Source organism: Phoenix dactylifera, chromosome 5, assembly GCF_009389715.1.
Source record: "Phoenix dactylifera cultivar Barhee BC4 chromosome 5, palm_55x_up_171113_PBpolish2nd_filt_p, whole genome shotgun sequence".
NCBI classification, from domain to species: Eukaryota; Viridiplantae; Streptophyta; class Magnoliopsida; order Arecales; family Arecaceae; genus Phoenix; species Phoenix dactylifera.
Genome location: NC_052396.1, coordinates 14712803 through 14725644, shown reverse-complemented (window position 1 = coordinate 14725644; position 12842 = coordinate 14712803). Strand labels below are relative to the sequence as shown.

The window sequence follows — 12842 nt, the reverse complement described above, 5'->3', positions numbered from 1 at the left end:
CGAGCTTACACTTTGATTTTTCAGGATCACCAATAACCTATGTTGGTTTTGCGGGCTCACCAACAACCTACACCGTTGGTTTTACGGGCTCACCAACCAACCTTACAAGGAATTTAAAAAGAAGAAGTATGTAGCTCCTAAATGAGCAAATATAATAAATATGAACTAAAAGAAGAGATGAGAATTAGTTATCGCTTTGAGGATGCTCTTCTCTTCTTTGCTTAGGTTACTTCACTTCACAAGAGGTTGGTGGGAACTATTGAATGCACTTTCGGATTGCTCAACCACCTTCTTTTTGAAACTTGAATGAAGCAACTTGATGAAGAATACTTGGGCTTGCTTTCACTTGAATACTCTATTAATTTCTTGCAAAAGATATGTCCCTCTAATGAATAGTATCTCTTAAATATTTTCCAATCTCTATTGGTCACTCTCCAATAATTTGATTTCAAAAACTAGTCGTTTCTAGCCGTTGAGAGCTCAAAAAGTACTTATGCAGAACTATACGTTATGCTGTCAGCCGTGCTGGGATCGACCCAAGCTTTTCTGAGGTCGACTCAAGTTACTATTCATCTGCCTTGGGGTCGACTCAACCTTCTTTTGGGTCGACTCAAGCATCTCTGGGGTTGACCCCTGCTACAGTGGGGTCGGCCTTCTCAGGAACCACAGAAACCTTATTTTTCGGCATTTTCACTGGGTCGACTCATACTTTCTTGGGGTCGACCCGTGCTACAGTGGGGTCGACTCAAGTTCCATTGGGGTCGACCTTCTCAAGGATTCCAGAGACATGGTTTTTGAATACTTATCCTGGGGTCGGCTCTTGTTTGCTTGGGGTCGGCTCCACTAGGGTCGGCTCAAGTCTTCCTAGGGTCAGCTCCATATGGGGTCAGCTCAAGAAAACTTGAGGTCGACCCTCTCAGTAAAATCCAGAGAGTTGTTTTCTTGGAGGCTTCAAGTTGAGGTCGACTCATAGTTCTTTGGGGTCAGCTCAAGGATACTTGGGGTCGACTCCACTTACTGTTCATCTGAGTCATTTTTCCAAGGGTATGCCAGATGGATCCAAAATGTGCCAGGGTCGACTCCACTTCTTCTGGGGTCGACTCATGCATTGTCCCAAGTAAGTTACTCTATGCCAATGCGTGCCATATGTATCAGGGTCGACTCCAAACATCTTTGGGGTCGACTCAACTCACAATTTCCTGCATCTTAAGGTTAGTCTAATTCATAAAATCAATAGAACATATTTCAAGTAATTTTGAGTGTATGCCACGATAGAACTTCATACCCTTAATAATAAAAATTACATTTTTGCTCTTAAGAGTATATTTCACTTGAAACTTTGCTGAATTAGATTTATAAGCTCTCAATCATTTTTCTACTAAAAATTTTATCTCGTTGTTAATCATTGTGAGTCGTCTTGATCTCATTCTTTCAATGTATCTAGGGCGTGATATTCATTAGTGATGTATCAAATTAAACTTTATTATTAATTTGATATTCTCTCAATTTTTGTGTTAATCATCGAAATAACACTATCATCCTCACCTTAGATGGAAGGCACTTATTCTCAGGTTGGTTCTCTTCGTGATATAGTTGCACAATCAATATTCATATAGACAAGGGTCAGTTTGACCTCTTAGATGTTGTTATTAGTTAAATGACCATAGTGTTGAGGCCATTCATAGCGCAAAATGAAGCCTCCGCTGTATTAGTAGCAAGCAAGTTGATCGATTTGTTTCAGTTCTTAGTAGTTAGTATCAAGTGTTGCAGTTCACTCCAGTGTATGGTGAAGCAAACATGGCCAATCATATTTCAGCCTATCAGTCTTTATCATATGAAAATATCAGGCCTTCAAAGAGGCCTGATTTTCAAAAACTTTTGGCCTATGACAAAAGCAAGGCTAAATTATACCATGGTGAGATCTTGGGCTTTCAAGATCAAGATGATGAGGATATTACTTCAAGGGTGGGTGCTCCCAATAGTCAAGTTAAACTCATGGCTGGTAATGTTATAGTTCCTACATGGCCATCTCTCGTGCCTAGGTTGGGCCCTAGCACCCCGTTCCCCACAATACCATTCAAGGTAACGCCGGTAATGTCTTATTGATACCAGTTCCAACAGCAGGAATTTGTCATCCTGTCGAGACAAATTAGCCGGATGCTCAACCTCAAGTGCAGCCCATGCTACACCAAGAGCTAGGGAGCAAGCTTAGTTGGTTCCACCACAACCACTAGAGTAGCTGGTAGCGCCAAACTTATATATGCTAGGGAGCAACCTCCTCAACACATGCCGCCACCTCTGCATCAACAATCGGTGGCACCAAACTTTTATATTAAAAAGCAACAATAGTAAAATTAGTGTACCTTCCAGATGTACAGCAATCCACTTTATCAATCAGTGTCGACATTTGCTTTTTCTACTCTACATGCCATCCATGGAGCCTAGAGAGGGAACTTCCTAAACATAGCTTAATTGGTGAAATGGTGCGAGACCAACTGGGGTGTGCATATCGGCCTATTTTAAAGCCAGTATATTGGAAGCCATGTCCTAATTGGTATGATCAGGTTTATGAGTTCTCATGAGGTTACAAAGTTCTGAAGTTCTCAAGATTTTCGAGGAATGACAACTTGTCCACCATTTAGCACATTGCTCGATTTTCAATTCAATGCGGTGAAGTTCGTGCTAATGACTTCCTAAAGCTTTGTCTACTCACCAATGCATTAACAGGATCAGTCTTCATATGGTATGCGAATTAACCCCTTAATTACATTCATACCTGGCAAGAATTAGTCTCTTTATTCCATGCATAATCCAACCGAATTGAGCTCAAGGTTTTGGTGGCTGATTTGGCTAGGCTGGTTCAATAGCCTAGTGAATATGTGGAACAGTTTATAGTTGGATTCAAGAGAGCTAGAAACTATTGCCACACATTTCTCAAAGAGGCCGAGTATGTGAAACTTGCACAAAATTGCCTTAACTTCGAATCGAGAAAGAAGTTATGCTGAACAAGAGTTTGCTAACCTCTTCCAACTAACTACACAAGCAGTGAACTACATTTAATCATATTGCTTACTCAAGGATCCACGTGCATGAATAATGATCAACAGGGTGCTTCATTAATAAAACTTGTGGCCTAAATAAATCAATCTAGTCCACTAATGGTACTTGCTACCAACCATTCTACAAATTAACTAGGTATTGATCAATAAGAGTCAAATATTGATGTTTGCTCCCCTAGGAAACACTAGATCGGTGTTCATGGAAACAATTAAATGACAACAATTAAACTACATGCATCAATAATGCTAAACTTAATTAGACCTCAATTAATTATTTCTTTTTAATCAGATTAGAAGCCAAAATATAAATTTGTTCATGCATCCCATGCAAATGCTAGATCTGATACTTATCATCAAATGTTTTAATGTCTCAAAAAATTAATAAGAATCAAATCTTGCAGAATTATACCGAAAATTATATACATAATATTCTGCAAAATATGATCGAGAAGCTATATTGTGAGGTCTATAGTAATCAACATAGATTTAATAAGCGCGCATTATTTACACTGATTAAACTAGATGTGTTATAGGGCAAGGTTCATCAGGAGGCGCAATAAAATCAATACGGTTGATTTAACACTGTTATAAAAACTACAATCATATTACGTAGGACAGAATATAAGCATCCAAAGTCGTATATAATTTTTTTTTTAAGTATGAAATCTATTTTAGAAATTAAGAGTAAGACCCAAATTCCTATTTATTTCCAATCTAGTCTAAATCTTCAATGTCTAATCCTTTCTTTGCGATCATTATTTTAAAATTCTAATATTTGTTTTTGATTATTCTCTATTTCTTACTATTTCACTATATAAAATAATATTTTATATCATGTAAATAATAGTCATTAATTTTATTTGTACTATTTTGCTATATAAAATAATATTCTTAGAAATACAGTGTTTTATATGAATTTTTCCTCCAAGGAGATTGTATGGCCTAAAGGACTAATATTCTTCTATTAAATGAAAGTGATTTGGAAAATAATTCTTTTACTATTGTGTCATTGCCTATTATTAAAATTTGAAATCGCACATTGTGGACCAAATAATAGCTGTTATAATCATTCATGATCAATAGCAATTTCCATGAAGGACTTTTTTTTTTGTGGGGGATTCATAGACCCCAAACAAACAGAAAAACAGAATGTAACAAACATGGGAAGGGGACTCCAGCCACAACTAGAGATCTTATTTCCAAGGGTAAGGAGGATGCGGACTGAAAAATCATAGTTTCCAGAAGCCTAGCTAAAGCATCAGCACATTGATTCGCTTCTCTACAAAGCATGGGTAACCATGAAAGAATCTAAAGATGCAGCACAACGAGCAATACCCAGGAGGAGGGGGGGTAGTTGTAAGAGTCTGTAATCAGCAGCATGAACAATCTCTGCTGATATTGAGCAATCGATTTAATCACCGTAAAGGAATCACTCTCCAACCAAATTCTGCTATATCCAACTTGTTGAGTGGAAACAAGCAAACCTTTCCAAGCAGCCTGAAGCTCCCCTCGAGGGACCACAGTAGTCTGAGTTTTGAAAGAACCAGCATATAGCACGACGCCATAGTGATCTCTAATAATGTCTCCCAGCCCTGCTTCCTTTGCAGACCATAAGTATCCAAATTAAATTTTACTAGACCACAAGGTTGGGGTACCCAAGAGACTATCTTTGATGGTAGGTTAGGAAAGCTCACGGAGCAGCGGTACCCCAGAGCTATGAATCAATAGCTCTAGCTGATTCCGATGTCAAGTAATAAAACTCTTCAACAAGGCCATAAGCAAGAAAGTATGTTTGAAAAGGATTGCATTGTTTCCTCTGAAATAGCTGTTCATTTCTTTAGTTCCAGATGGTCCAGGCGATATAGCAGATCAACACCTTATGGAACTCATAAGTCTTCTGATGCGAACAGAATTCCATAATGCTTTACAAACCATCACAGGAAGGGATCAATGGTATCCTTGCCTTCAATATTGTCCAAACTTGAGCCGCAAGAGAGCAATGATATAAAGAGTGCTGAATATCCTCAATGCCTTCATTGCACAGATCACACATTGGGTTATGGTGATGAAGAAGATCCCTATTCGGTAGATCTTTGCATGGTAGCCGGGCGCAACCCACTTCCACCAGCATACTTAAGACGCCATTTTCAAACCCAGCCCGCATTAACTATTACTTCAGAATCATCATCTTGCGGTATATATTCTGGTACAGAATAATCAGTCCATGAAACTACGATTCATAGACACAGTTACTGAAGTGTTTTGGTTTCCCGTTTTAGTTCACACCTGGATCCTTGTCCACTTCCCAGGGAGAGAGATCGTGCAAATGCTTCTTTTTTATACACGAAAATAAAACAAGCATAATATTAAATTACATCCGTTACATCAGTGTAGCCCGAAAGAAACATCCTACGGAAGCATCAACCAATGACCTATCACCCTGCATAAATTGCTGAGAATTAGAACCAGTATGTCGAGCTTATCATCAGCAGAGATAGCCCCTATGCAGTGCAGGAAGCCTTCTATTTCAACATATCAGCTGCAGTTCTCCAGTGCCCTGAGATGATTCAGTCATCATTCTGCAAGAGTACCGCGCAGAACTTCTGTTTAACTTGATAAGTGCAGAAAAAAAAAATCGCCTGCACATTGCTTGGTGATATCCAAGCCTTTTATCATTGTTTCACCACATATCATCCAATATATGTAATATGTATGAATAAGATATTGATCCACCAAGATATCATAACCAAGACTACTCTCATCAAAGATCGAACTACTTTTTGAAGTTTTAATCACAGAAAATACAACTATCAGACAAAACCTTAAAAAAGAAAAGGAATCAGAATTCCTATGAATAATTTGCTTAGTTGAGGGTTTTGTTACAGGATGAGAAACTCCAAGATGACACTAGCATATTGTGGATGAACACCAGCATGGCATGATTAGAAAAACAAGATATCTGGCCGCATCAAAGGATGACAATAGATAGTTTTTGGTTATACACTGCTACAACAGGAAAGAACTGATCTACTCCAGTCTTTTACATTTTCTTAATGAATTTTGTGGTGACCATGGTCATAACCAGACCTATAACCAAAGAAAAGCCCCCCGGAGTGTGCAAGCACAGCCAGAAAATTGCCAACACAGAAAATATGCTAAAACTGACTGATGGAATCCCAGTAAGTAGCTTGGCGACCTACTCAAAGCGGAGTACTTAGCTTTTCCCCTTCCAGAAAATCGACAACAGAAACTAGGATGGGATTCAACTTTTTTACATAATTTATCAGAAAACTTGTACCTAGTTTGAAAATTTTTCAATCTCTATGCAAAATTAATTTCAAAAGCAACATTTGTGTGCATCAGTGCTTGCAATCTTGTCACAAGTTTTACAGTCACCAACGCTTACTCATCATCTTCCTCCTCATCAATAGAATTGTGTCTCACCTTGATTCCTCTCATTTCCTCATCACTTTCAGCTGAATTCTCTTTATATCCACTTGGGCTGGACTCAGGAAGTTTCTCTAGTGGCTCGTCATCATCATCCGATTCTGACCAGGCCCGTCTCTTCCGATTTATTGTTGATGATGGTTCACCCTGAATAAATCAGTGAGAAAAAACAAGAATTTGTTAGCTGTTACAGCAAGATCAAACACTACCATTTTGTCAAACTAGCTGATGTTTAGCTTGATGATGGTGAAGAAATAAATTAACTTTTGATTTTGAAGTAGTTTTGGATCTTCTATTAGGAAATTTCTATAGTTGATTATAGACTCCTATATCTAGTAGCACTGGCTTGCAAAGGTCCTATTTTAGGTATAGGAAAATCTATAGGTCATTGGCATTTGATTTTGAGTAGATTTAGATGTCTTTTCATATAGGTCCTGTGGCAAATCGGATTTTGCAGCGAAGACCTTGGGCCTTATTAAGAGTTTTAAGTTACGTATAAGAAAGATAGTTTAAGAGCTATAAAAGGGCCTTATGCAAGGTCACTTCAGTGTTTTGAGGATGAAAAGATTTGTATTAGCCAGCTTTAGCTTCTCTCTTCCCTCCCCCCCACCCTCCAGAAAATAAAATTTAAATTATATTATACAAATTAGAAAAATGATAGAATTCATATGAAAAATTTTATTGTGTAAAATGGATTGTATTTGAGGCTAATATCTAGATACTACCTAGTAACACCACTACCTCCCGAATATATGGCACTAAATTTGAAATAATATTGTCCCGATGAGTGGCACATGTTTCATGAACTAACAGGCTACCAATATTATTAAATTTGTTTTCTAAATTTTAGTGTCTACACGTCAAGGATATGAGAGACTGATCTAAGAGGTGGGATTTTTTATTTTCTTATATTTATTCGCTCATATATTTTTGATATGACCATCTTTTTTCTTATTTGTTTGCTCTGCCAGCACTTTCTTTTTTCTTATTTGTCTAATCTCATATATTTTTGGTATGATCATAACCATCTAGATAAGGAAATCTTCGAATCACGATATTTCCCCAATTTGTTTTTTGTGAACAAATAGGCTACCAATATTATTAAATTTGTTTTCTAAATTTTAGTGGCTACACATCAATGATCTAAAAGACTGATCTAAGAGCTGGTATTTTTAATTTTTTCTTGTATTTATTTACTCATATTTTTTATATGGTCATCTTTTTCTTGTTTGTTTGCTGCTGTTACTTTTTAACTTTTTCCCTTATTTGTCTAATCTCATATCTTTTTGATATAATCGTATCCATATGGAAAAGGAAATCTTGGAATCAGGATATTTACCTTATTTGTTCACATTAGAATTGAAATTGTTTCTTTATTTGTTTCCAACTGGATAATTTAATTTTCTATGTATTTAATGGCCAGGATTTCTTTTTTTCCTTATTTGTTTACTACCAGGATTATCTAGGTATTCTGAGAAAATAAACATGCATTTTCCGTACATTAAAAAAAAGACAAACAAGATCTAGAGGGAATATTCTCCAATTTCGAAATTGTCATTTTTTACTACAGTACAAGCATCCCCATTTACAGCTTTTTAAACGCCAACTTTCTCTTAGTTTCCCAATAACTGTAATTTTTGCAATCTGAACTTCTGTTATAGAACCACTATGAAGCACCAGTACCTAAGAAACTTGTTTCTAGGACTCATACCTCCTCTAAAGCTTCAATAAACTGAATTCCATGCACACTAATAGCTTTCATGATTGTAAAAAATGTAACTTTTCTACCTTCTTTTCTATGACATGAAAAAATGTTGATTTTTCACCCAAACCCCTTTTTTCTTAACCTTTAGATCCATCTATGAAAAAATAAGCTATTGTCAACTGGTCTAGATCAAATTTAGTATGACATAAAGGATCCAACCTTCTTCTTCTATCCTTCTCCTTGATCTTTCTATTCAGTCATTTGTCTCCTTATCTTTTCATAATGATATCAAATATCAAGCTAAGATTCCAGTTGACATTTTCATCAACACGTTAAACTGAAAGCCTTAGGGCAGCTGCATGATGATATGACATCTCTCAAGAATGATTTGGCATCAATCGTAGAAGCATTTGCAAGCAATCACTAAAACAATAGGAACTGGACAATCCGTTGATGGACATGACAATCCGTCCAACAAGAATACTACAACTGAAGATTTGTCCACTGAAGATCTACCAACAGATATTATTCACATGATGAATCCATCATTGATGATTAAACATGCACAAGGCCCAAGACTGAGGATTTATTATGCAAAGATTTTACCACTGAAAATCTTCCAAGAACAACAAAAATTCACATGGGCATGCATCAAAAGATTAGGTCACTTTAAAAGTCAATAATCGAAATAATGCTTAGGTTTCAAGATCAATTTCCTCTAGAGTTGAAAAATCCTATGATCAGAGTCATCCAACAATCGATGGAGTGGAACATGACTATACTGGTCTCGATCTACAAACTTTGAAGAACCAATTGAGAAGCATGAAAATAAAACTAATCAAAAAGATCTCGAACAACATCCACATTGCTAAAGCGGATGAAGAAGAAACTTTTATTACTTCAGATATAACTGAGATATTATTGAATTTCATGAAACTTTTATTCAGATATTTTCTTATTGTTAGTCAAAGTCTTATATTAAGTAGGATTGATAGATAAAGGCTCTATTTTAGGTAACCATTGGCTTCTGAAAGTCTTTAAGCTATTAGGATTTGGTATTGAGAAATTTTAGATCTCGTTTGATACAAATTTTCTATGATAATTTGTTATCATTTATGAAAAAATTTGGCCATCCATTTGGAGATTGATTACCCGATTATTAAGAGTCCTAGATTACCTTTAAACAAGTCATAAGAAAGGAATAAAAGGCCAGCCCCAGGGGGCACTATATGTAGTTTATTTTGAGAATAAAAGGATTTCTGTTGGCCAGTTCCCCCTGCCCCTCTCCTCCCGTTATCTTTTATTATCTCTGTTTTCACTCTCCTAAACCTTTATTTTTTATCTAAGTTTTTTTGCATCAGTGTAATTCTGCAACTTGGTGTCCCTTGCAAGACCACTACGAACAGATCACCAGTGATTTACCTTTAGAAAATCGCAGTTATGATCCCTACATCCTCTAGAAGACTAAAACATAATTCTTTTGACCCTCACAATTACATTATCATGGAAAAACATTTCTTTCTAGCCTGTTTTCTGTAAAAAAGCAAGGTGATTTCTTGAAATGAACCCTTGTTTTCCTAACTCTTTAGGTTCACCTATTCATATGCCACATCCAAGTGTCCTGGATCGCATGATCACGGATTTTCCCAGTGCAGTATACTGTGTGTGGAAGTTAGTTAAAGAGACAATTGTAAAGGTACTTTCAGACATAGAACTTCAAGACAAATTGTATTAGAAGTAAATAGGCATGTTTAGTGAGTTATTTTCCAAGATTTAAAACAAGAATTTGAAATGAACACAGGATCAATAGAGTCAAATAGAAACTAGAAAGAGGAAATTTTGGTCCCACAAGTGTTCTAACCATGTCATCTTCAGCGTCAGAATCTTCAAGACCAGCAGCAAGAAGATGATCCTGCGCCTTTTCTGTTGCATCTTCTTGATCATTCATGTTTGCATCTTCATCCACTTCTTCAGGCTCATCCTCCATGTCAGCTTCTTCCTCTTCATAGTGTGTCTTGGTCTTCTTATCCTTCTTTCTCCTCTTACCACCTTTCCTCCTCCTCCTCTCACCATGTCCACCCTCTTCATCTTGTTCGCCATGGGATCTCTCTTTCCGCTTACTGCTAGCAATGTTGCTGGAGTTTTTCCATTGCTCCTAACGTAGAAAAAACCGAATCAATAAACAATTTATTTACAGAGTTTATGATATAACTATATCAAATCTAAGCACTCAAAAAAGAAGCATGCATGACTCAATCATTCAGAGTCCTATAACATATTGAATGACAACTAAAAGACTTGTCCATCATATTTCGAAGTCTTTCAAAACAAAGAAATTAAATTGTATTGTTTTGATCAGAAACGGGGCAAAACATATTTAAGATGCATTATGTCAAATGCTAAGACTTCACTATTTCTTAGTTTATTTAAAAATTAGATATTATAGGAGTTGAGAGGATTCGAAAGTATTGCAGCATTATATTCCAAAGGACATGGAAGTGTTGCAATGCCAAATAAACTCCCCAAATGTCCATCGTGGACCAACACTTGCACCTACTAAAAACTCAAAACCAACTACAAATTTCCAGTCAGCAACAAGGAGCTATCCTGAAATCTATGCAGGAATAAGTAGGTCCCTCAATAGAGCAAACTACCCTACCATTTTAGTCTATACCAAGGATGGCCGAACCATCCCGTACCATCCGGCTCATGGCATACCGACCCAGACTAGTCAGTTGCCGTTCGAATTCAATTTGGGCCTTGAACCGGGCCAAACTAGGCAAAATTGCTCGGTTAAGAATGGTTTAGGCTTTATATATCTCTCTACAACTCTGCCCAACCCTTGCTCACCTCCTAGTGTCGAGTCGCCTCTCATGCTTGGGGTAGTGTTTCATCATCGTCGCAATGCCAACGATGACATGTCCCTCTGTCTCTCTCTCGCACTCTCCACTCTATCACTTGCCAACCACTTGCCAACAATGACAAGCCCTCTACTCTCTCCTACTCGCCTCCCTCTCTCCTCTCTCTATCATGCTCACCTCTCTCTCTCTCCGCCCCCTCTCTATTCTAGGAAGCCCTCTGCTCTCTCTCCGCCCCCTCTCCTCCATCTCCCTGCCCCTCTCCATCGGTATGCCTCGAGCCGGTATCATACATGCCCGTACTGATTTTGCGACCTTGGTCTATACATGCATATTTCAAATTGGACTACATCATTTTGCCATAGGGGCAATAAACTAAAAATAGAAATATAAAAATATATTGTTTTTTAAGAAAAACTACTTAAAACATTTGTTGTCAGCTAACTTGAAGGAAACCATGAGCTACTTAACAAAGAATAGCTACAAAACACCTAAAACAATCATGCTAAACACAAAAAAAAAAAACCCACCTTATGCTAAACTTATTGAAAATGAACTGAATTTTAGCCTGAATTTTAGTTCAAGCAAATAAAGATTTCCATGGAAAGACTAACCTTCCAAATACATACATCTCACAAAGATGCATCCATTGTTATTGCTTTAAACATAACTAATAGTGTAGAAGGAAAGTATGTAACTCAATTTCATAGCAAATCATTCTACAAATCGAGTTTTAGATATTGGTTTTAGTACCTATACCAGTTTCATACTAGTACACCCTGTACCTAGTGTCGGTATGGTACATCTCTCTGGTAATGACACCCAGCATTGGGATGTATTGGGTACCAGTTTCCTACTAGTACAATATTGTATGCAGTGTACTAGCTGGTATGGTACCCCATACTAAACAATACAGTGTGATACCTAAAACCATGCTGCAAATTGTTTGCCTTCTCTAAAGATTTGTAGTTGCTTGAAAACCTATGTCATTTTTTGCTTCTATTTTTCACTTTTTTAATGTAGACCACTATAGCTATTGAGAACTACATAGATATCTAGAATCTTTAGGTGTTAAGCATATCCAAGTAATTACTACTAAGCCATATGAATGTTGCCTCTAAACAATTAGACATAGAAACTTGTTTATACATATATATAAATATATGTAAACATATATACATATAGATATACATATACATATACATATATATGTGTATATGAAAACAAGCTTGAAGGCTTCGCAAAATCCCTCTTCACAACTATAAGCTATGGGGAAAGCCAAAAAGAAACGTCAGCCTCCTTTTATCAAAGTTCAAGAATGCCACACTCGAGCTATAGTGTGCCTGAAGATGTAGCCATCTCTTTCAAAATCCACCCTCAAAGACCAAGTTTATTAGATGTTAGCTGTGAAACTTGGCAAGTGAAAAAGCTAAACATTATATATTACCAAGAATTGAAGCCAAAAGCTTAAGCTGAAAGAGAGTGTCAACAATGTATATCAAGCTCAATACCCCTCGCATGTAACCCAAACCATCCACGTGAATGGACCACTACAACTGATATGAATCAACATAACTAACATAAAGACTTGAATGACTCAAGATGATAACCAGCAAGGTACGCCATACTATCCTGAACCAAGCAGTACGGAGCGTATCGTACCATGCCGGGGGCAGACCGGCATGGTTCCACCCTTCGGTTCAAAAAACCAGCGAGGAAGGGAGAGGGAAGAATGAAGGAGAGGAAGAGGGAGGGAGCCCTCTCTCCCCCCTC

At 37.1% G+C, this 12842-nt stretch overlaps 1 protein-coding gene across 1 annotated transcript in view; it reads right to left on the bottom strand.

Moving 5' to 3' along the window:
* Positions 1-5881: 5881 nt before the first annotated feature.
* LOC103696581 (protein CTR9 homolog) overlaps positions 5882-12842 on the bottom strand; it is a 47785-nt gene continuing 40824 nt past the window's right edge. The window contains exons 23-24 of the mRNA XM_008778253.3: positions 10073-10366; positions 5882-6653 (exon numbers count right to left, since the gene is read on the bottom strand). Of these exons, the coding sequence (XP_008776475.1) occupies positions 6462-6653; positions 10073-10366 (486 nt within the window). The 3' untranslated portion in view covers positions 5882-6461. The remainder of the gene's footprint in view (positions 6654-10072; positions 10367-12842) is intronic.